Genomic DNA, 25855 nt, shown 5'->3' with positions numbered 1-25855 from the left:
CCAATTTAGTGCTTTAGTAAGTCAGTAAAAAGTAGTTAGGAGTGTTCAAATCAAGAAATTGATAAGGGTGCCTATACTTTTGCACCGGTCAAATTTTGTTTAAGTGCGGATTGCACATTTTCTGTTAGTACAATAAACCTCATTTCAATCCAGAAATATTACTCAGTCCATCAGTTATTAGATGTAGGAAACTGAAATAGCAAAAACCCAAATTGTTATAAAGAAAAAAGGTTAACATTAATAGGGGTGCCCAAACTTTTTCATATGACTGTATGTACACAGTGACTGCACCAGCAGAATAATGAGTGCAGCTCTGGGGTATAATGCAGGAGGTAACTCAGGATCAGTAATGTAATGTATGTACACAGTGCCTGCACCAGCAGAATAGTGAGTGCAGCTCTGGTGGGGAGTATAAGACATGAAGGAGGAGATAACACAAGGTGGGCTTCCCTATGTACTGCTGCTGTGCCTCTCCCTATTACCGTGCCCATGCTTGTGACTCCTCGCGTGATATTGTTCTGCGTTCGTCACTTTCAGTATCTTTATCCGGCTCGGGTCGGAGTCGTCTGGGTCGGAGTCGTCTGGGTCGGAGTCGTCTGGGTCGGAGTCGTCTGGGTCGGAGTCGTCTGGGTCGGAGTCGTCTGGGTCGGAGTCGTCTGGGTCGGTGTCGTCTGGGTCGGAGTCGTCTGGGTCGGAGTCGTCTGGGTCGGAGTCGTCTGGGTCGGAGTCGTCTGGGTCGGAGTCGTCTGGGTCGGAGTCGTCTGGGTCGGAGTCGTCTGGGTCGGAGTCGTCTGGGTCGGTGTCGTCTGGGTCGGTGTCGTCTGGGTCGGTGTCGTCTGGGTCGGTGTCGTCTGGGTCGGTGTCGTCTGGGTCGGTGTCGTCTGGGTCGGTGTCGTCTGGGTCGGTGTCGTCTGGGTCGGAGTCGTCTGGGTCGGAGTCGTCTGGGTCGGAGTCGTCTGGGTCGGAGTCGTCTGGGTCGGAGTCGTCTGGGTCGGAGTCGTCTGGGTCGGAGTCAGCGAGCGCTACAGCATTTCAAGCCTTTTATATATTTTTTTCTTGTGAAATGCGAGATGCTGACTGAGAATCTGGTTGCTCTGGTTCCTTGTGGATTCCCGTCTTTCCCGGAGCCGTCTGCAGGTGACACCCTGTCCTGCGAGCCGACGCTCTCACTGTCTCGCTCAGCTTTTGAGACGTCTTCAAGATGTGCTGAATAATAACATCTAACATCCCTTTTTCCAAAGGAAAAGTGGAAAAACCCCTTGTGTTTGTGTAAGTGAAATAGTATCTTGTGCGTGTGTCGCCCCCGATCCCGGGATGAGCACGGACGGCGAAAGGTAAAACACAGAAACCAAATGATTGGGCTTTATTTTAGTGTCCGTTATACGGGATATTTACAGAAGGGATCACGCTCTCCACTGTTCTGTGTGCGGAGCGATGGCCGCCCCTCGTGTTACACCCTGGATCCTTCCATGGTTATATAAACGTGGTCAGTGTCCTAAATCTAAGAAACCCCAGCGCTTTATTAACAAAAGGCATCTCCTTGTGAAAATCCCCAAAATTTAGCCAATCCTAAACTCTTGCATCAGGATTTCTAAGGGTTTTATTTTCTGCATCCGGGTGACCATCTCTACGGCCGTTTTCATTGTTAGTCCTAAAGATTAAAGGGATTCTCCACAATGGTGGGTTACAGGCGCTGACTACGCTGTGTGAACAGGTGCCTCCAGGATGCGGGTCCCGGTGGATATAATAGGACGCGGGTTCCGGTAGATATAATAGGACACGGGTCCTGGCGGATACAATACAATAGGACACGGGCCCTGGCGGATACCTGTACAGACACCGCGATTCGAGCCTGTCACCTGCTGCTGTGGAATTGAGCGGCACCAGACAATCCCTTTAAAGGGGCCTAGTCATATGAGAAGGATAGTCACTAGATAGAAACTGGTGATATATTTCTTTATATGGGAAATGCTCTTTCGGTTCTGGTCTGTGACCGGACCGAGCTCAGACAAGGTCAATCTGCCCGGAGGTGAGTAAACTATAGGGTTAATGCGTAGTGGTCACTAGTTAGCACCAGGGTTTCCTGCCCGGTGGTCAGATGAGGCGGCTGTAGATGCTACAGCACAGTCATACATCCGTCATCTAGGAGCGCGCCTTGTGCCGCCGCCGCCGCTCGGTTCTCTTTGAGGAAATCTGGAATATTTGCCAGGGTCTGCCCGGTGCCCCCGCTGCTCCTCTGCCCGTACGAGCCGCTGCTGTTTTTAGTAGAAACTGTCTGTCCACGATAAACTTGCGCCTGATGCTCACAGACGCCAAACTTACTGAGAAGGATAAAGACGTCTCTCCGGAAAGTCTTGGTAAATATGGCATAGAGAAAAGGATTGGCACAAGAGTTCAGCGGGTAGAACAAGACCAGAAGGATCTTTGAGTTGGAAACTGTGATAAGCGGCTTCTTCATAATGGCGGACAAGGCGTAGAAGGAAATGGGCGCCATGCAAAGGAAATCGGTGAAGATCAGGACCGCCATGCGCTTGGCGATCTTTGTGTCTTTGTCTCCGGACTTGTAATGAGGGTTTCGGACGGTGATGTAAATTTTGATGTAGCAGGCACAGATGATGATGAACGCCATGATGTTGAGCATCAGAACCAGGATGATGTAGGCCTGGGCGAGCGTGGTCTCAGTGTCCATCGGTAAACAGATGCTGACCTTGACGTAACTGCTAATCCCAACCAATGGTAAGAGCGCCAAAAAGAAGCAAAACACCCACCCGCCCAGCATGATGAAGGTGGCGTGTCTTAGGCGGATCTTACGATCCAAGCGCATGGCAAATGTGATGGCGTACCAGCGCTCCAGCGTAATCACGGTTAGGGTGTATACAGAGAGCTCGCTGGCAAACACCGTGAAGAACCCGGCTGTGTTACACCCCGGCCCTGTCTGCCAGTTAATGGCGTAGTTATAGTACTCAGAGCGTGTATGAAGGTCTTCAGAGGCAATGAGGAGAAGGTAGATGCCCATACAGAAGTCTGCAAATGCCAGGTTGCACATGAGGAAGCGTGGCACGGTCAGCTTGTAATGACTGGTGATGAGAATCAGCAACACAAATGCGTTGCCCAGAATGGCCAAGAGATTGACAAACCAGACCACGATCCTCAGGAAATCGTAGCCCATGATATCCTCACAAGGGTTGAACTCATCCGGTGTCGGTGTGCACACCAGCTTCTCGCTGCCATCACAAATATCGTACACATCATAGCTCTCGAAAACCGTGGTGTGCTGCTCCTGCGCGTTCTTGAGTTCCTGCCCAAATCCAACCTCTTCATCTCCCTGGTCCTCAAAGAAGACGGAGAAATGACTGCTGCTGTGGAAGGTTGTAGACTTTGTGTTCTCCGTCTGGTCAGGATCTCCATCCATGTAGTCTTGGTAATACGGACCATTTCCTACAAAGGCTCTGACCGAGCGTTTCTGGTGGCCGCTGTGCAGATACGACTGGTTACAAAAGAAGGACTCCAGGTCACTGCGGAGAGAACCAGACAGACAATTGATGAAAATAGTCCCGGATACAAAAATAAGCGATTCTCCGGCCGTCCAAGCACCGGACAATCAGCCGGGAAAAGGGAAAGAAACATTCACGGCCAGTGTGGACATGTGCAGCCCGAAAAGGACACGTTACCCACCTCTTCTTCTTGGTCCAGTTGGTAAAGGCACAACAGTGGCTGGGATAAGACAGGTCGGCCGTGGCCAGGTGAACAAACGTGTTTAGGGGGGGCAACTTCTTGAGATACCAGGTGCTCTGTGCCTGCAGATGCTTCAGGTACTTCAGGCCTTTGGTGGGCAATGAGGAGATGGCCGTCCTGGAGATGTCCCTGGATGAACAGATATAAAGAGCTGTGATGAGGGGGAGCCCAGGAGTGGCGCAGACTGACCCCACCTACTTGTATAATAGCCCCACCCACTTGCCCAGTTATTTGTCAGACACTGATATAGAGGAGCCTTTATCTGGCTGCTTTAGGCCTGGCTTCCTCTGGATGGTGGTCACCGTGCCAGTTACATTCTGGGAGTGACCTCAGTGATATTTTCATGGCCAGAGATATAAATCCATTTTATGGATGGACCTCACCAGCCCCAGTTCTGTTTGAGAACACATCATCACTTACAAGGTTGTGGGTCCAGAGACGACCCCCATAAAGACCTCTCTGTGGAGCCCACCCAGACGTGCATTGTTGTGCAGGTCCCTAGAAGAGAGGAGAAAATGTTTCAGATGCTGGAGCTGCTTGTGGTTTCGGCACCGTCTCCCGCAGGAGGAGTGTTACTGGGTGTTACCGGCTGGCTCTCGCTTTGCACAACTTGATCAAACACATGCCGAGGTTTTCCAGCATTTTGTGCCGGTGACGGAGCCCTCAGCCGTGACTTGTGACACACAGACCTGCCAGATCTTGCCAATGAGTGTAGCCATCTGCGTGGCTAGCCTCCAGAGCCCAGCATGAAAGGGGTTACCTGGCTCTCCAGCAGCAGAGAATGGCTTCAGCGTGGGAAGAAGGAAACTTACAAAACCCCAATAGCCTGGCAAGTGGATCTCACAATCCTTCCCTGTGTTTTAATGAGCCACCTACACCCCGTCCCTCCCTGAGATCTGCAGTCTGCAAAATGTCTAATGTTCTCAGGCTGAAAAAATAAAATCTCAAGAGCCGAGATCAGAAAATTAACCACCAGCCTTGTAAGGTGGATGCCAGAGGGGACTATAGGGCAGATACTGTGTATGGGGAGACGAGGGGTTAACAAGGGCATTGTGCGAGACCCCCTGAACCGTATCTATCCATCCCGGAGGCACCAGGACGTCTCCTTCTGGTTATAGCAACTCATGGAGAAGCTGAGCCGCCACCAAGATGGACTCTGCTCCTACAGGACGTCTCCACCGCTCCCTGGTTATAGCAACTCATCTAGAAGCTGAGCCACCACCAAGATGGACTCTGCTCCTACAGGACGTCTCCACCGCTCCCTGGTTATAGCAACTCATGGAGAAGCAGAGCCGCCACCAAGATGGATTCTGCTTCTACAGGACATCTGCACCGCTCCCTGGTTATATCAACTCATGGAGAAGCAGAGCCGCCACCAAGATGGACTCTGCTCCTACAGGACATCTCCACCGCTCCCTGGTTATAGCAACTCATGGAGAAGCTGAGCTGCCACCAAGATGGACTCTGCTCCTACAGGACGTCTCCACCACTCCCTGGTTACATCAACTCATGGAGAAGCAGAGCCGCCACCAAGATGGACTCTGCTCCTACAGGACGTCTCCACGCTCCCTGGTTATATCAACTCATGGAGAAGCAGAGCCGCCACCAAGATGGACTCTGCTCCTACAGGACGTCTCCACCGCTCCCTGGTTATAGCAACTCATGGAGAAGCAGAGCCGCCACCAAGATGGACTCTGCTCCTACAGGACGTCTCCACGCTCCCTGGTTATATCAACTCATGGAGAAGCAGAGCCGCCACCAAGATGGACTCTGCTCCTACAGGACGTCTCCACCGCTCCCTGGTTATATCAACTCATGGAGAAGCTGAGCCGCCACCAAGATGGACTCTGCTCCTACAGGACGTCTCCACCGCTCCCTGGTTATATCAACTCATGGAGAAGCTGAGCCGCCACCAAGATGGACTCTGCTCCTACAGGACTTCTGCGGGTTTCTTCCAGGCCGGAGATGAAATCTGCTCTCACATGCCGCAGCTGACTCCGGAGGAACAAACTGCCCCCAAACCGCAAAAGAGAGCGGCTGAGAAGACCTCTGTCCATCACGGTCAACAAAGGGACGATATGGAAGAAGGGCGGATAAACCTTCAATACTTATTAATCCACAGGAAGGAAGATCACCTTAATGAGTCACTCAGCCTGTGTGGTGTCAGACGATCGGCATCTAGCAGCAATTCTGTACATTTACGGTCACACGGTGTGTGGCTCTTAACTCGTCAAGTGTAATGGCGGCATCAGACGCTGTTCACACTGAAGTCTCTGACACGCCTCACTATGCTTCCTCTGGTGCTTCTGAGTTGCACAGCCAGGCTCAGGCATTGACCAGCTGTGTGCTCATTAGTGATCGGACTAGCAGGAGTTAATTTCTGCTAGCCTGATGGTTACCTTTTGGATCATATGTTGCGAGACACCTATCACAGTTATGCCCCGCCTTTTTAAGATGGAGGAACCTGTCTTCTCATGCCGACTATAGCTTTTGCTTATCCGGTCCACGTGCTGTTGTGCTCCAGTAATTGACTGTGTGCTGTGTTTGTTCCTCCCTGCTCTTTATTCTCCTCCTTTTATCATTTGTTGTGTGATTGCTCTGTGTGAGTGTGCTGCATGACAGAGTTTTGGTTTCCCTGTCTGACCAGATGTGGGTTCAACCACTCTTGTCCAGGCCCTCCCCTGGGGTGGAGAGGGGGGATTAGACCAGGGCTAGCCAGGAACAGGGCAAGCAAGGCGGCCCAGACATCATCACCATTAGACGTATCTCTCGGAGTAGGGACAGCTAGGGCCCCCTAGCCTGAGGGCCAGTCTAGGAGCCCCAGTCCCCTGTTATTCCCTCACATCCTGTGACATTTACATGGACATTGATGTTATCTAGTTTTAAGTAACTGCTTAAAATAAGCCTTAAAAAGTGTAATCTATCCTGTCACTACTATGACAAGATCCTAAGAACGACTGTTCTTACCATAAAGAACCAGCTACTGAGTGACTGCTCCATGGATTCACTGCTCTTAGAGTAAAGAACTGGATCCTGAGGTAACTATTCCACAGACTCGCTGCTCTTACCGTAAAGAACTGGATCCTGAGCTAACTATTCCACAGACTCACTGCTCTTACCGTAAAGAACTGGATCCTGAGGTAACTATTCCACAGGCTCACTGCTCTTACCGTAAAGAACTGGATCCTGAGGTAACTATTCCACAGACTCACTGCTCTTACAGTAAAGAATTGGATCCTGAGGTAACTATTCCACAGACTCACTGCTCTTACCGTAAATAACTGGATCCTGAGGTAACTATTCCACAGACTCGCTGCTCTTACCGTAAAGAACTGGATCCTGAGGTAACTATTCCACAGGCTCACTGCTCTTACCGTAAAGAACTGGATCCTGAGCTAACTATTCCACAGACTCACTGCTCTTACCGTAAAGAACTGGATCCTGAGGTAACTATTGCACAGACTCACTGCTCTTACCGTAAAGAACTGGATCCTGAGGTAACTATTCCACAGGCTCACTGCTCTTACCGTAAAGAACTGGATCCTGAGCTAACTATTCCACAGACTCACTGCTCTTACCGTAAAGAACTGGATCCTGAGGTAACTATTCCACAGACTCACTGCTCTTACCGTAAAGAACTGGATCCTGAGGTAACTATTCCACAGACTCACTGCTCTTACCGTAAAGAATTGGATTCTGAGGTAACCATTCCACAGACTCACTGCTCTTACCGTAAAGAACTGGATCCTGTGGTAACCATTCCACAGACTCACTGCTCTTACCGTAAAGAATTGGATTCTGAGGTAACCATTCCACAGACTCACTGCTCTTACCGTAAAGAACTGGATCCTGAGGTAACTATTCCACAGACTCACTGCTCTTACCGTAAAGAATTGGATTCTGAGGTAACCATTCCACAGACTCACTGCTCTTACCGTAAAGAACTGGATCCTGTGGTAACCATTCCACAGACTCACTGCTCTTACCGTAAAGAACTGGATCCTGAGGTAACTATTCCACAGACTCACTGCTCTTACAGTAAAGAACTGGATCCTGAGGTAACTATTCCACGGACTCACTGCTCTTACCGTAAAGAACTGGATCCTGAGGTAACTATTCCACAGACTAACTGCTCTTACTGTAAAGAACTGGATCCTGAGGTAACTATTCCACAGACTCACTGCTCTTACCGTAAAGAATTGGATTCTGAGGTAACCATTCCACAGACTCACTGCTCTTACCGTAAAGAACTGGATCCTGTGGTAACCATTCCACAGACTCACTGCTCTTACCGTAAAGAATTGGATTCTGAGGTAACCATTCCACAGACTCACTGCTCTTACCGTAAAGAACTGGATCCTGAGGTAACTATTCCACAGGCTCACTGCTCTTACCGTAAATAATTGGATCCTGAGGTAACTATTCCACAGACTCACTGCTCTTACCGTAAAGAACTGGATCCTGAGGTAACTATTCCACAGACTCACTGCTCTTACCGTAAAGAACTGGATCCTGAGGTAACTATTCCACAGGCTCACTGCTCTTACCGTAAATAATTGGATCCTGAGGTAACCATTCCACAGACTCACTGCTCTTACCGTAAAGAACTGGATCCTGAGGTAACTATTCCACAGACTCACTGCTCTTACAGTAAAGAACTGGATCCTGAGGTAACTATTCCACAGACTCACTGCTTTTACAGTAAAGAACTGGATCCTGAGGTAACTATTCCACAGACTCACTGCTTTTACAGTAAAGAACTGGATCCTGAGGTAACCATTCCACAGACTCACTGCTCTTACCGTAAAGAACTAGATCCTGAGGTAACTATTCCACCGACTCACTGCTCTTACCGTAAAGAACTGGATCCTGAGGTAACTATTCCACAGACTCACTGCTCTTACAGTAAAGAACTGGATCCTAAGGTAACTATTCCACAGACTCACTGCTCTTACCGTAAAGAACTGGATCCTGAGGTAACTATTCCACAGACTCACTGCTCTTACCGTAAAGAATTGGATTCTGAGGTAACCATTCCACAGACTCACTGCTCTTACCGTAAAGAACTGGATCCTGTGGTAACCATTCCACAGACTCACTGCTCTTACCGTAAAGAACTGGATCCTGAGGTAACTATTCCACAGACTCACTGCTCTTACAGTAAAGAACTGGATCCTGAGGTAACTATTCCACGGACTCACTGCTCTTACCGTAAAGAACTGGATCCTGAGGTAACTATTCCACAGGCTCACTTCTCTTACCGTAAATAATTGGATCCTGAGGTAACTATTCCACAGACTCACTGCTCTTACCGTAAAGAACTGGATCCTGAGGTAACTATTCCACAGACTCACTGCTCTTACCGTAAAGAACTGGATCCTGAGGTAACTATTCCACAGGCTCACTGCTCTTACCGTAAATAATTGGATCCTGAGGTAACCATTCCACAGACTCACTGCTCTTACCGTAAAGAACTGGATCCTGAGGTAACTATTCCACAGACTCACTGCTCTTACAGTAAAGAACTGGATCCTGAGGTAACTATTCCACAGACTCACTGCTTTTACAGTAAAGAACTGGATCCTGAGGTAACTATTCCACAGGCTCACTGCTCTTACCGTAAAGAACTGGATCCTGAGCTAACTATTCCACAGACTCACTGCTCTTACCGTAAAGAACTGGATCCTGAGGTAACCATTCCACAGGCTCAATGCTCTTACCGTAAAGAACTAGATCCTGAGGTAACTATTCCACAGACTCACTGCTCTTACCGTAAAGAATTGGATTCTGAGGTAACCATTCCACAGACTCACTGCTCTTACCGTAAAGAACTGGATCCTGAGGTAACTATTCCACAGACTCACTGCTCTTACAGTAAAGAACTGGATCCTGAGGTAACTATTCCACGGACTCACTGCTCTTACCGTAAAGAACTAGATCCTGAGGTAACTATTCCACAGACTCACTGCTCTTACCGTAAAGAACTGGATCCTGAGGTAACTATTCCACAGACTCACTGCTCTTACCGTAAAGAACTGGATCCTGAGGTAACTATTCCACAGGCTCACTGCTCTTACCGTAAATAATTGGATCCTGAGGTAACCATTCCACAGACTCACTGCTCTTACCGTAAAGAACTGGATCCTGAGGTAACTATTCCACAGACTCACTGCTCTTACAGTAAAGAACTGGATCCTGAGGTAACTATTCCACAGACTCACTGCTTTTACAGTAAAGAACTGGATCCTGAGGTAACTATTCCACAGACTCACTGCTTTTACAGTAAAGAACTGGATCCTGAGGTAACCATTCCACAGACTCACTGCTCTTACCGTAAAGAACTAGATCCTGAGGTAACTATTCCACCGACTCACTGCTCTTACCGTAAAGAACTGGATCCTGAGGTAACTATTCCACAGACTCACTGCTCTTACAGTAAAGAACTGGATCCTAAGGTAACTATTCCACAGACTCACTGCTCTTACCGTAAAGAACTGGATCCTGAGGTAACTATTCCACAGACTCACTGCTCTTACCGTAAAGAATTGGATTCTGAGGTAACCATTCCACAGACTCACTGCTCTTACCGTAAAGAACTGGATCCTGTGGTAACCATTCCACAGACTCACTGCTCTTACCGTAAAGAACTGGATCCTGAGGTAACTATTCCACAGACTCACTGCTCTTACAGTAAAGAACTGGATCCTGAGGTAACTATTCCACGGACTCACTGCTCTTACCGTAAAGAACTGGATCCTGAGGTAACTATTCCACAGGCTCACTTCTCTTACCGTAAATAATTGGATCCTGAGGTAACTATTCCACAGACTCACTGCTCTTACCGTAAAGAACTGGATCCTGAGGTAACTATTCCACAGACTCACTGCTCTTACCGTAAAGAACTGGATCCTGAGGTAACTATTCCACAGGCTCACTGCTCTTACCGTAAATAATTGGATCCTGAGGTAACCATTCCACAGACTCACTGCTCTTACCGTAAAGAACTGGATCCTGAGGTAACTATTCCACAGACTCACTGCTCTTACAGTAAAGAACTGGATCCTGAGGTAACTATTCCACAGACTCACTGCTTTTACAGTAAAGAACTGGATCCTGAGGTAACTATTCCACAGGCTCACTGCTCTTACCGTAAAGAACTGGATCCTGAGCTAACTATTCCACAGACTCACTGCTCTTACCGTAAAGAACTGGATCCTGAGGTAACCATTCCACAGGCTCAATGCTCTTACCGTAAAGAACTAGATCCTGAGGTAACTATTCCACAGACTCACTGCTCTTACCGTAAAGAATTGGATTCTGAGGTAACCATTCCACAGACTCACTGCTCTTACCGTAAAGAACTGGATCCTGAGGTAACTATTCCACAGACTCACTGCTCTTACAGTAAAGAACTGGATCCTGAGGTAACTATTCCACGGACTCACTGCTCTTACCGTAAAGAACTAGATCCTGAGGTAACTATTCCACAGACTCACTGCTCTTACCGTAAAGAACTGGATCCTGAGGTAACCATTCCACAGGCTCAATGCTCTTACCGTAAAGAACTAGATCCTGAGGTAACTATTCCACAGACTCACTGCTCTTACCGTAAAGAATTGGATTCTGAGGTAACCATTCCACAGACTCACTGCTCTTACCGTAAAGAACTGGATCCTGAGCTAACTATTCCACAGACTCACTGCTCTTACCGTAAAGAACTGGATCCTGAGGTAACCATTCCACAGGCTCAATGCTCTTACCGTAAAGAACTAGATCCTGAGGTAACTATTCCACAGACTCACTGCTCTTACCGTAAAGAATTGGATTCTGAGGTAACCATTCCACAGACTCACTGCTCTTACCGTAAAGAACTGGATCCTGAGGTAACTATTCCACAGACTCACTGCTCTTACCGTAAAGAACTGGATCCTGAGCTTAGTAAACAAAAGAGTCACTGCTTTTACAGTAAGGTCCCAGCTCTTGTGATTGCAGATTCACATGCTGAAGAATGTATCACACTCCCTGGAGACTGAACCTCTTCTTCTCTAGATGGAAGGAGCACTCCTTGTCTTTTCGGTGGGTGCGGAGTTAGTTAGCCATACACTATATAACCATTGTCCTAACGCTTAGAATTTGGCTTCCAGCTATGCCTCACAACTCCCCTATACACATGACTCCGGGGCTTGATCCGGTGACCTCTGGTTACGTGGTCGGGTTCCCTCTCTATTGGACCACAGCATGTTTTGTATCTTTCCTCCTGCTGTTAGTTCTCTTGTCTTTCCTTGCCTTTCACCTCTTGGGAGGGGCTACTTATACTCGCCACGCCTCAGTGCTGGCTATATTCCTGGATAGATGGATGTTTGGAGTGCCAGCTCTTCAGTAAAGTATATCTTGCTGAATAATTGTGTATTTCCCTTCCCAGAATTTGTCAATTTATTTTGGATTTTGAGGATTCCAATGTATTCCGTAAGTCTTTTTGTGTTTCCTTTGTCTTCCCTGTATGACTGTGTTAGCTCTTGGTCATTGTTGTTTAGTGTAATACTTTGTTTATAGTTAAGGGGGCAGCTAAAGGGAATCTGTCAGCAAGATTTGCTACCTCATCTGAGAGCAGCACGATGTAGCCAAAGAGACGCTGAATCCAATGATGGATCACTGAGATTACTGGTGCACAAATTATAACAAAATCAACATTTTTAGATGTAGAAATGCAGCAAAGCTGAGAATGCTGCCCCCGCCCACACCAGGCTCTCAATAGACACTGCACATTGGCAGGTGCCAATCAATAGAGTGGGTGTGCCGGACAACATGGCACAAGCCAGCAAGTCACACTAATGATAATGTCCTGCTGCTTAAACAAGCAATGCAAATAGACAACAGCACCACCTTGACAAGAAAGGCATACCTTAATTTTATGTTTTAACCCTTACAGCATGCTGTCTTCAGATTACAGAGCAAAAACATGCAGACAGATTACCTTTAAGGTCACTCGGGGTTACCCATCGTTGATTGGGGCGCTATTTTGAAATCTTAGATTGCCAACCTCCGTAGTCAGGCAGGGACAATTAGGGCTTCTTCTCGTCTGAATAGTGAACTGTTGATTACAGGTATTACATATCTCCAGGTTTATGTATCCCTGTGTGAGTGGTAGAGCTCAATTGTTACACCAGCCATCCCTCACATCTCCCCCATACACATACAGGCTCACTTTCAGCTATCCCTCATGACTCCCCCATACATATACAGGCTCGCTTCCAGCCATCCCTCACGACTCCCCCATATATATATATATATATATATATATATATATATATATATATATACTCGCTTCCAGCTATCCCTCACAACTCCCCCATACACATACAGGCTCGCTTCCAATTATCCCTCATGACTCCCCCATACACATACAGGCTCACTTCCAGTTATCCCTCATGATTCCCCCGTACACATACAGGCTCGCTTCCGGCCATCCCTCACAACTCCCCCATACACATACGGGCTTGCTTCCAGGTATCCCTCATGACTCCCCCGTACACATACAGGCTCACTTCCAGGTATCCCTCATGACTCCCCCGTACACATACAGGCTCACTTCCAGGTATCCCTCACGACTCCCCCATACACATACAGGCTCGCTTCCAGTTATCCCTCACGACTCCCCCGTACACATACAGGCTCGCTTCCAGGTATCCCTCACGACTCCCCCATACACATACAGGCTCACTTCCAGGTATCCCTCACAACTCCCCCGTACACATACAGGCTCACTTCCAGGTATCCCTCATGACTCCCCCGTACACATACAGGCTCACTTCCAGGTATCCCTCATGACTCCCCCGTACACATACAGGCTCACTTCCAGGTATCCCTCACGACTCCCCCATACACATACAGGCTCACTTCCAGGTATCCCTCATGACTCCCCCATACACATACGGGCTTGCTTCCAGGTATCCCTCACGACTCCCCCATACACATACAGGCTCGCTTCCAGGTATCCCTCACAACTCCCCCGTACACATACAGGCTCACTTCCAGGTATCCCTCATGACTCCCCCGTACACATACAGGCTCACTTCCAGGTATCCCTCATGACTCCCCCGTACACATACAGGCTCACTTCCAGGTATCCCTCACGACTCCCCCATACACATACAGGCTCACTTCCAGGTATCCCTCATGACTCCCCCATACACATACGGGCTTGCTTCCAGGTATCCCTCACGACTCCCCCATACACATACAGGCTCGCTTCCAGGTATCCCTCACAACTCCCCCGTACACATACAGGCTCGCTTCCAGTTATCCCTCATGACTCCCCCGTACACATACAGGCTCGCTTCCAGTTATCCCTCATGACTCCCCCGTACACATACAGGCTCGCTTCCAGTTATCCCTCATGATTCCCCCGTACACATACAGGCTCGCTTCCAGTTATCCCTCATGATTCCCCCATACACATACAGGCTCGCTTCCAATTATCCCTCACGACTCCCCCGTACACATACAGGCTCGCTTCCAGGTATCCCTCACGACTCTTCCGTACACATACATGCTCGCTTCCAGGTATCCCTCACGACTCCCCCGTACACATACAGGCTCGCTTCCAGGTATCCCTCACGACTCCCCCGTACACATACAGGCTCGCTTCCAGTTATCCCTCATGATTCCCCCGTACACATACAGGCTCGCTTCCAGGTATCCCTCACGACTCCCCCGTACACATACAGGCTCGCTTCCAGGTATCCCTCACGACTCCCCCGTATACATACAGGCTCGCTTCCAGGTATCCCTCACGACTCCCCCGTACACATACAGGCTCGCTTCCAGGTATCCCTCACGACTCCCCCGTATACATACAGGCTCTCTTCCAGGTATCCCTCACGACTCTTCCGTACACATACACGCTCGCTTCCAGGTATCCCTCACGACTCCCCCGTACACATACAGGCTCGCTTCCAGGTATCCCTCACGACTCTTCCGTACACATACACGCTCGCTTCCAGTTATCCCTCACGACTCCCCCGTATACATACAGGCTCGCTTCCAGGTATCCCTCACGACTCCCCCGTACACATACAGGCTCGCTTCCAGGTATCCCTCACGACTCCCCCGTATACATACAGGCTCACTTCCAGGTATCCCTCACGACTCCCCCGTACACATACAGGCTCGCTTCCAGTTATCCCTCATGATTCCCCCATACACATACAGGCTCGCTTCCAGTTATCCCTCATGATTATTAGAGGAATGGGTGGGCTGCAATACCAAGACAGGTTATTAAACTTGGGGTTATTTAGTTTGGAAAAACGAAGGCTTAGGGGGCATCTAATCACAATGTATAAATATATGAGGGGACAGTACAGAGACCTTTCCAAAGATCTTTTTACACCTAGGCCTGCGACTGGAACACGGGGGCATCCGCTACGTCTTGAGGAAAGAAGGTTTAATCATAATCACAGACGAGGATTCTTTACTGTACGAGCAGTGAGACTATGGAGCTCTCTGCCGCATGATGTTGTAATGAGTGATTCACTACTAACATTTAAGCAGAGCCTGGATGCCTTTCTTGAAAAATTTAATATTACCAGTTATGTATATTAGATTTTATGACAGGGTATTGATCCAGGGAACTAGTCTTATTGCCAGATGTGGAGTCAGGAAGGAAATTTTTTCCCCATTGGAACTTGTTTGCCACATTGGGGGTTTTTTGCCTTCCTCTGGATCAACATGTTAGGCTATGGGTTGAACTAGATGGACTTAGAGTCTCCCTTCAACCTTAAAAACTATGATGACTATGATTCCCCCGTACACATACAGGCTCGCTTCCAGTTATCCCTCATGATTCCCCCGTACACATACAGGCTCGCTTCCAGTTATCCCTCATGATTCCCCCGTACACATACAGGCTCGCTTCCAGTTATCCCTCATGATTCCCCCATACACATACAGGCTCGCTTCCAGTTATCCCTCATGATTCCCCCATACACATACAGGCTCGCTTCCAGTTATCCCTCATGATTCCCCCATACACATACAGGCTCGCTTCCAGTTATCTCTCATGATTCCCCCATACACATACAGGCTCGCTTCCAGTTATCCCTCACGACTCCCCCGTACACATACAGGCTCGCTTCCAGGTATCCCTCACAACTCCCCCGTACACATACAGGCTCGCTTCCAGTTATCCCTCATGACTCCCCCGTACACATACAGGCTCGCTTCCAGGTATCCCTCACAACTCCCCCGTACACATACAGGCTCGCTTCCAGTTATCCCTCATGATTCCCCCATACACATACAGGCTCGCTTCCAGTTATCCCTCATGATTCCCCCATACACATACAGGCTCGCTTCCAGTTATCCCTCACGACTCCCCCGTACACATACAGGCTCGCTTCCAGGTATCCCTCACAACTCCCCCGTACACATACAGGCTCGCTTCCAGTTATCCCTCATGACTCCCCCGTACACATACAGGCTCGCTTCCAGGTATCCCTCACAACTCCCCCGTACACATACAGGCTCGCTTCCAGTTATCCCTCATGACTCCCCCGTACACATACAGGCTCGCTTCCAGGTATCCCTCACAACTCCCCCGTACACATACAGGCTCGCTTCCAGTTATCCCTCATGATTCCCCCATACACATACAGGCTCACTTCCAGTTATCCCTCATGATTCCCCCATACACATACAGGCTCGCTTCCAGTTATCCCTCATGATTCCCCCATACACATACAGGGTCGCTTCGAGGTATCTCTCACGACTCCCCCGTACACATACAGGCTCGCTTCCAGTTATCCCTCATGACTCCCCCGTACACATACAGGCTCGCTTCCAGGTATCCCTCACAACTCCCCTGTACACATACAGGCTCGCTTCCAGTTATCCCTCATGATTCCCCCATACACATACAGGCTCGCTTCCAGTTATCCCTCATGATTCCCCCATACACATACAGGCTCGCTTCCAGTTATCCCTCATGATTCCCCCATACACATACAGGCTCGCTTCCAGTTATCCCTCATGATTCCCCCATACACATACAGGCTCGCTTCCAGGGATCCCTCACGACTCCCCCATAACACTCCAGTTCAGCCTGATGTCTGCTGTCACGAGAGGGTCCGGAGGTCCCAATACGCTTGGATGAGTGGCAGGACGGAGATATAAGTTTAGTTAAGGATGGGCGCCAGATATGGGTGAAGGGAGCTGGTTTCCCCTCTTGATATCACGTCATGGTGGATTCATCATAACTGGGCACTGTGAGACTTGCAGACATCTCATGTGATCCGGAGTCGGGGAATGGGGCACAATTTTCGGTGCCGTCTTGGCGTCTGCCTCCCCCGCTCTGGACGGACGCACCCTCCTCGCCAGCGGCTTTGCTGATATTTGCTTAGTACCACTTATCGTGTAGAAAGCGTCAGGACAGGTATTAACGGCAGTCAGGAAATATCAGATACCTTACACCCAGACACAAGCTAACATCCCCATAATCTCCCCTGCAACCGCCGCCGCACACACAGGGAATCCGAGAGCAGAGCGTGCCTCTGCACAGACGTCTTCACCCCATGTGAGGACAAGGCTCCGGTGTGAGTTATTACAGCCGCTCCTTGTAAACCCCTAAATTATCTGCGCTTGTATCTCCTCTTATTCTCCAGTCACATCCAAAGCTACAAGCACAATTGTGATGGTTTCCAGTTTAGGGGAACTTCACATCTCACTGCTGCCCCCTGCTGGATGACTGCATACAGTGTCACAGGAGACAGGCCAAACCTGGACTGAGATTAGATTATCTCCCCAGATTACAGTGTGATAGGGAGATTAGATTGTGAGCTCCGGGGGTTTGGATGGGGAGTTATATGGCAAGGAATAATTTATGAGCTATTGAGCTGTTCTATCAGACACAGGGGAGGCGTCACACAAGCCCGCTCCCCCTGTGCAGTGGTGTTACAGCAGCTCCCCCTGTGCAGTGGTGTTACAGCAGCTCCCCCTGTGCAGTGGTGTTACAGCAGCTCCCCCTGTGCAGTGATGTTACAGCAGCTCCCCCTGTGCAGTGGTGTTACAGCAGCTCCCCCTGTGCAGTGATGTTACAGCAGCTCCCCCTGTGCAGTGGCGTCACACAAGCCCGCTCCCCCTGTGCAGTGGTGTGTTACAGCAGCTCCCCCTGTGCAGTGGTGTTACAGCAGCTCCCCCTGTGCAGTGGTGTGGCAGCAGGTGGCTCCCCCTGTGCAGTGGTGTTACAGCAGCTCCCCCTGTGTAGTGGTGTTACAGCAGCTCCCCCTGTGCAGTGGTGTTACAGCAGCTCCCCCTGTGCAGTGGTGTGGCAGCAGGTGGCTCCCCCTGTGCAGTGGTGTTACAGCAGCTCCCCCTGTGCAGTGGTGTTACAGCAGCTCCCCCTGTGCAGTGGTGTTACAGCAGCTCCCCCTGTGCAGTGGTGTTACAGCAGCTCCCCCTGTGCAGTGGTGTTACAGCAGCTCCCCCTGTGCAGTGATGTTACAGCAGCTAGCCCCCCCTGTGCAGTGGTGTTACAGCAGCTCCCCCTGTGCAGTGGTGTTACAGCAGCTCCCCCTGTGCAGTGGTGTTACAGCAGCTAGCCCCCCTGTGCAGTGGTGTTACAGCAGCTAGCCCCCCTGTGCAGTGGTGTTACAGCAGCTAGCCCCCCTGTGCAGTGGTGTTACAGCAACTAGCCCCCCTGTGCAGTGGTGTGGCAGCAGATGGCTCCCCCTGTGCAGTGGTGTTACAGCAGCTAGCTCCCCCTGTGCAGTGGTGTTACAGCAGCTAGCCCCCCTGTGCAGTGGTATGGCAGCAGCTGGCTCCTACTGTGCAGTGGTGTCGCAGCAGCTGGCTCCACCTGTGCAGTGGTGTCGCAGCAGCTGGCTCCACCTGTGCAGTGTTGTCGCAGCAGCTGGCTCCCCCTGTGCAGTGGTGTCGCAGTAGCTGGCTCCACCTGTGCAGTGGTGTCGCAGCAGCTGGCTCCCCCTGTGCAGTGGTATGGCAGCAGCTGGCTCCCCCTATGCAGGGGTGTCGCAGCAGCTCGGATCCCTGTACAGTGGTGTCGCAGCAGCTTGCTCCCCCTGTGCAATGGTATGGCAGCAGGTGGCTCTCCCTGTGCAGTGGTATGGCAGCAGGTGGCTCCCCCTGTGCAGTGGTGTGGAAGCCGCTGGCTCCCCCTGTGCAGTGGTGTGGCAGCCGCTGGCTCCCCCTGTGCAGTGGTATGGCAGCAGCTGGTTCCCTATGTGCAGTGGTATGGCAGCAGGTGGCTCCCCCTGTGCAGTGGTATGGCAGCAGGCGACTCCCCCTGTGCAGTGGTGTTGCAGCAGCTTGCTCCCCCTGTGCAGTGGTGTTGCAGCAAATGGCTCCCCCTGTGCAGTGGTGTTGCAGCAGCTGGCTCCCCCTGTGCAGTGGTATGACAGCAGCTGGCTCCCCCTGTGCAGTGGTGTGGCAGCAGCTGGCTCCCCCTGTGCAGTGGTGTCGTAGCAGTTGGCTCCCCCTGTGCAGTGGTATGGCAGCAGCTTGCTCCCCCTGTGCAGTGGTATGGCAGCAGCTTGCTCCCCCTGTGCAGTGGTGTGGCAGCAGCTGGCTCCCCCTGTGCAGTGCTATGGCAGCAGCTGGCTCCCCCTGTGCAGTGGTATGACAGCAGCTGACTCCCCCTGTGCAGTGCTATGGCAGCAGCTGGCTCCCCCTGTGCAGTGGTATGGCAACAGCTGGCTCCCCCTGTGCAGTGGTATGGCAGCAGCTGGCTCCCCCTGTGCAGTGGTATGGCAGCAGCTTGCTCCCCCTGTGCAGTGGTATGGCAGCAGCTGGCTCTCCTCGTGCAGTGGTGTTGCAGCAGCTGGCTCCCCCTGTGCAGTGGTATGGCAGCAGCTGGCTCTCTTCGTGCAGTGGTATGGCAGCAGCTTGCTCCCCCTGTGCAGTGGTATGGCAGCCGCTGGCTCCCCCTGTGCAGTGGTATGACAGCAGCTGGCTCCCCCTGTGCAGTGCTATGGCAGCAGCTGGCTCCCCCTGTGCAGTGGTATGGCAGCAGCTGGCTCCCCCTGTGCTGTGGTATGGCAGCAGCTGGCTCCCCCTGTGCAGTGGTATGGCAGCAGCTGGCTCCCCCTGTGCAGTGGTATGGCAGCAGCTGGCTCCCCCTGTGCAGTGGTATGGCAGCAGCTGGCTCCCCCTGTGCAGTGGTATGGCAGCAGCTGGCTCTCCTCGTGCAGTGGTGTTGCAGCAGCTGGCTCCCCCTGTGCAGTGGTATGGCAGCAGCTTGCTCCCCCTGTGCAGTGGTATGGCAGCAGCTGGCTTCCCCCTGTGCAGTGGTATGGCAGCAGCTTGCTGCCCCTGTGCAGTGGTATGGCAGCAGCTGGCTCTCCTCGTGCAGTGGTGTTGCAGCAGCTGGCTCCCCCTGTGCAGTGGTGTTGCAGCAGCTGGCTCCCCCTGTGCAGTGGTATGGCAGCAGCTGGCTCCCCCTCGCCTCTCCTGGGACCCCCACGGGTCAGTACTTACACCATAGTCAGGTTGGTGCCGTTGAACGCGTGGCCCTGCAGCTCGGTGAAGCCATTGTTGTAGAGTTTTCTGAAGAGACAGAAGAGAAACCAGTGAGAAAAAATTGACAGAAACCCACAGATGAGTGGAGAATCGGTGATGGCCGCTCACAGGGTCAGGAATCCAGTGGAGAGTCCCTGAAACGCGTTAGCCGGCACGAGCGCCATATTTGGATTATCAGCGATCTCCCTGCAGAGAAAAAAAAGAACATGAGGACTACAAGTCCCAGAGGAGCATGCTGGGCTATTCCAGGTGGAGGTGTAACAGACTGCTGATACCGTGCACACATGGCAGGGAATATTACGGACCTCTCTTTCGGGTGGTGACGGGCCCCTTCCGCCCCCCAGGGCTGTTTTACATGGGACGTGTAACAATGTAATCGCCGGATCACTTACACAAAGACGCTGCCGACCACAGAGCGGAGTTGGCTTAAATCAGGGAACGTGGAGAGGCCGGTGTTCAAAATCCCCCTGAAATGGAGAGAGGGCGTTCAGGGTGACAGCGGGTTACCCACATTCCTGTCACCCCGATCTCTGTGTCAGCAGTTACAGGTGAGGGTGAAGCGAGGCTCGTCCGTCCGGTGCACAGACCCGAGGACACATCGTCAGTTCTGCAGGAGCAGCGCTCATTGTAAAGAACACAATAGCATCTGCATGGAGCCGGCATCCTCTGTGGGTCCCGGGGATTGCTCTCCGTCCTTTATTAGTGGGGTGGAACCTGGAGTGGTATACGTGCGCCCCATCCGAGGTACTCACAGGTAATTCAGCATCGGCAGGTCCTGGAACGTCCCGGCCTCGATACAGTTCAGGTTCATAAGACTTCGGATTTCTCTACAACCAGAGAAAATGAAAATTAATTTCATCAGGAGCAAGAAACGTCAAACTCTGTGATGGAGGGTGTGCGGGTGGAGGTGCCGGTGATGGAGGGTGTGCGGGTGGAGGTGCCGGTGATGGAGGGTGTGCGGGTGGAGGTCCCGGTGATGGAGGGTGTGCGGGTGGAGGTGCCGGTGATGGAGGGTGTGCGGGTGGAGGTGCCGGTCATGGAGGGTGTGCGGGTGGAGGTGCCAGTGATGGAGGGTGTGCGGGTGGTGCCGGTGATGGAGGGTGTTCGGGTGGAGGTGCCGGTGATGGAGGGTGTGCGGGTGGTGCCGGTGATGGAGGGTGTGCGGGTGGAGGTGCTGGTGATGGAGGGTGTGCGGGTGGAGGTGCCGGTCATGGAGGGTGTGCGGGTGGAGGTGCCGGTGATGGAGGGTGTGCAGGTGGAGGTGCCGGTGATGGAGGGTGTGCGGGTGGAGGTGCCGGTGATGGAGGGTGTGCGGGTGGAGGTGGAGGTGATGGAGGGTGTGCGGGTGGAGGTGCTGGTGATGGAGGGTGTGCGGGTGGAGGTGCCGGCGATGGAGGGTGTGCGGGTGGAGGTGCCGGTGATGGAGGGTGTGCGGGTGGAGGTGCCGGTCATGGAGGGTGTGCGGGTGGAGGTGCCGGTGATGGAGTGTGTGCGGGTGGAGGTGGAGGTGATGGAGGGTGTGCGGGTGGAGGTGCCGGCGATGGAGGGTGTGCGGGTGGAGGTGCCGGTCATGGAGGGTGTGCGGGTGGAGGTGCCGGTGATGGAGTGTGTGCGGGTGGAGGTGATGGAGGGTGTGCGGGTGGAGGTGCCGGCGATGGAGGGTGTGCGGGTGGAGGTGCCGGCGATGGAGGGTGTGCGGGTGGAGGTGCCGGTGATGGAGGGTGTGTGGGTTCCGGTGATGGAGGGTGTGCGGGCGGCGGTGCCGGTGATGGAGGGTGTGCGGGCGGCAGTGTCGGTGATGGAGGGTGTGCGGGCGGCGGTGTCGGTGATGGGGGGTGTGCGGGCGGCGGTGATGGACGGTGTGCAGGTGGAGGTGTCCATAGTGCCGCGTAGTGATGAGACCCACTCCCTGCCCTGGAGACTGCAGCTCTTGGAATCTCTCTACCCGACGTGTCACTATAGATGAGTGAAAGATGGAGGTGTGCGGTGCAGAGGCTGCAAGTACTGACAGAATATCCGTCATTTGTCAGACGCATCATACATCCAGGGCTGGTCTTGCCCCAGGAAGGGGTTAAGCAGGGAGGGGGGTGATGGCGTTCTAACCCAGTCCATATGTGCTGTGATCAGGACGTTATCAGCTGTAATCCCGTCGGTATGATGTCAGCGGGCGTAGCACAGCGCAGGATTTGGCTGACCCTCTGCTCAGCCTGAAATGTCGGCAGGTTCAGCATTGGCTTAAACTCTGTTTTGTGGCTGGAAACGTGTCAGTCACTGACCGGCACTGGCCCCTCACTCAGTGACATGAGAGCTCATCCAGCAGGGGGCCCCGAGCGTCCAAAATAAACCCCTCCCCAGCACCGAGACAGATCCACACGCCAGAGCTTTAGATGGAGCGTAGCAAGTAGCCATGGGGTCTCATAGCAAAACATGTAATGGAGCACCACTCCACAGGGACTACATCAGCAGCAACTTCATGCACACAGTGATGTCACAGCACAGGGTTAATACACACAGGGATGTCACAGTACAGGGATAATACACACAGGGATGTCACAGCACAGGGGTAATGCACACAGTGTTGCCACAGTACAGGTATAATACACACAGCGATGTCACAGCACAGGGATAATACACACAGTGATGCCACAGTACAGGGATAATACACACAGCGATGTCACAGCACAGGGATAATACACACAGTGATGCCACAGTACAGGGATAATACACAGCGATGTCACAGCACAGGGATAATACACACAGCGATGTCACAGTACAGGGGTAATGCACACAGTGATGTCACAGTACAGGGATAATACACACAGCGATGTCACAGCACAGGGATAATACACACAGCGATGTCACAGTACAGGGGTAATGCACACAGTGATGTCACAGTACAGGGATAATACACACAGTGATGTCACAGTACAGGGGTAATGCACACAGTGATGTCACAGTACAGGGATAATACACACAGTGATGTCACAGTACAGGGGTAATGCACACAGTGATGCCACAGTACAAGGATAATACAGCGATGTCACAGTACAGGGATAATGCACACAGTGATGCCACAGTACAGGGAGAATACACACAGCGATGTCACAGCACAGGTATAATACACACAGTGATGTCACGGTACAGGGGTAATGCACACAGTGATGTCACAGTACAGGGATAATACACAGTGATGTCACAGCACAGGGGTAATGCACACAGTGATGTCACAGTACAGGGATAATGCACACAGTGATGTCACAGTATAGGGATAATACACACAGCGATGTCACAGTACAGGGATAATGCACACAGCGATGTCACAGTACAGGGGTAATACACACAGTGATGTCACAGCACAGGGATAATACACACTGATGTCACAGCACAGGGGTAATGCACACAGTGATGTCATAGTACAGGGATAATACACACAGTGATGTCACAGCGCAGGGATAATGCACACAGTGATGTCATAATACAGGGGTAATGCACACAGTGATGTCATAGTACAGGGATAATACACACAGCGATGTCACAGTACAGGGATAATACACACAGCGATGTCACAGTACAGGCATAATACACACAGCGATGTCACAGTACAGGGATAATACACACAGCGATGTCACAGTACAGGCATAATACACACAGTGATGTCACAGTACAGGGATAATACACACAGCGATGTCGCAGCACAGGGGTAATGCACACAATGATGTCACAGCACAAGGATGATGCACAATGTGATGTCACAGTATAGGGATAATGCACACAGTGATGTCACAGTACAGGGATAATGCACACAGCGATGTCACAGTACAGGGATAATGCACACAGCGATGTCACAGTACAGGGGTAATACACACAGTGATGTCACAGCACAGGGATAATACACACAGTGATGTCACAGTAAAGGGACAATACACTGTGATGTCACAGTACAGGGATAATGCACACAGCGATGTCACAGTACAGGGGTAATGCACACAATGATGTCACAGCACAAGGATAATACACACAGTGATATCACAGTACAGGGGTAATGCACACAGTGATGTCGCAGCACAGGGGTAATGCACACCGTGATGTCACAGCAGAGGGATATACAGACCGTGATGTCACAGTACAGGGGTAATGCACACAGTGATGTCGCAGCACAGGGGTAATGCACACAGTGATGTCGCAGCACAGGGGTAATTCACACAGTGATATCACAGCACAGGGATACTACACAGAGCGATGTTACAGTACAGGGATACTACGCACTGTGATGTCACAGCACAGGGATAATACACACAGTGATGTCACAGTACAGGGATAATGCACACAGTGATGTCACAGTACAGGGATAATGCACACAGTGATGTCGCAGCACAGGGGTAATGCACACAGTGATGTCGCAGCACAGGGGTAATTCACACAGTGATATCACAGCACAGGGATACTACACACAGCGATGTCACAGTACAGGGATAATACACAGTGATGTCACAGTACAGGGATAATACACACAGTGATGTCACAGTACAGGGATAATGCACACAGTGATGTCACAGTACAGGGATAATACACACAGTGATGTCACAGTACAGGGATAATACACACAGTGATGTCACAGTACAGGGATAATGCACACAGTGATGTCACAGTACAGGGATAATGCACACAGTGATGTCACAGTACAGGGATAATGCACACAGTGATGTCACAGCACAGGGATAATGCAGACAGTGATGTCACAGCACAGGGATAATGCACACAGTGATGTCACAGCACAGGGATAATACACACAGTGATGTCACAGTACAGGGATAATGCACACAGTGATGTCACAGCACAGGAATAATGCACAGTGATGTCAAAGCACAGGGATAATACACACAGTGATGTCACAGTACAGGGATAATACAGACAGTGATGTCACAGTACAGGGATAATACAGACAGTGATGTCACAGCACAGGGATAATACACACAGTGATGTCACAGTACAGGGATAATACACACAGTGATGTCACAGTACAGGGATAATACACACAGTGATGTCACAGTACAGGGATAATACACACTGATGTCACAGTACAGGGATAATACACACAGTGATGTCACAGTACAGGCATAATACACACAGTGATGTCACAGTACAGGGATAATGCACACAGCGATGTCGCAGCACAGGGGTAATGCACACAATGATGTCACAGCACAAGGATAATACACACAGTGATGTCACAGTACAGGGGTAATGCACACAGTGATGTCGCAGCAGAGGGGTAATGCACACCGTGATGTCGCAGCACAGGGGTAATTCACACAGTGATATCACAGCACAGGGATACTACACAGAGCGATGTTACAGTACAGGGATACTACGCACTGTGATGTCACAGCACAGGGATAATACACACAGTGATGTCACAGTACAGGGATCATGCACACAGTGATGTCACAGTACAGGGATAATGCACACAGTGATGTCGCAGCACAGGGGTAATGCACACAGTGATGTCGCAGCACAGGGGTAATTCACACAGTGATATCACAGCACAGGGATACTACACACAGCGATGTCACAGTACAGGGATAATACA

General features: G+C 51.2%; 1 protein-coding gene across 1 annotated transcript in view; it reads right to left on the bottom strand.

Moving 5' to 3' along the window:
• Positions 1 to 1348: 1348 nt before the first annotated feature.
• The window catches only part of TSHR (thyroid stimulating hormone receptor), a 75914-nt gene continuing 51407 nt past the window's right edge, over positions 1349 to 25855 (bottom strand). The window contains exons 5-11 of the mRNA XM_075330820.1: positions 21018 to 21092; positions 20658 to 20732; positions 20374 to 20451; positions 20224 to 20292; positions 4156 to 4233; positions 3676 to 3864; positions 1349 to 3515 (exon numbers count right to left, since the gene is read on the bottom strand). Of these exons, the coding sequence (XP_075186935.1) occupies positions 2117 to 3515; positions 3676 to 3864; positions 4156 to 4233; positions 20224 to 20292; positions 20374 to 20451; positions 20658 to 20732; positions 21018 to 21092 (1963 nt within the window). The 3' untranslated portion in view covers positions 1349 to 2116. The remainder of the gene's footprint in view (positions 3516 to 3675; positions 3865 to 4155; positions 4234 to 20223; positions 20293 to 20373; positions 20452 to 20657; positions 20733 to 21017; positions 21093 to 25855) is intronic.

This window comes from Anomaloglossus baeobatrachus, chromosome 12 (genome assembly GCF_048569485.1).
Source record: "Anomaloglossus baeobatrachus isolate aAnoBae1 chromosome 12, aAnoBae1.hap1, whole genome shotgun sequence".
Taxonomy (NCBI): domain Eukaryota; kingdom Metazoa; phylum Chordata; class Amphibia; order Anura; family Aromobatidae; genus Anomaloglossus; species Anomaloglossus baeobatrachus.
Note: the sequence above shows the minus strand (reverse complement) of the source record. Positions and strands in the feature narration are given on the sequence as shown.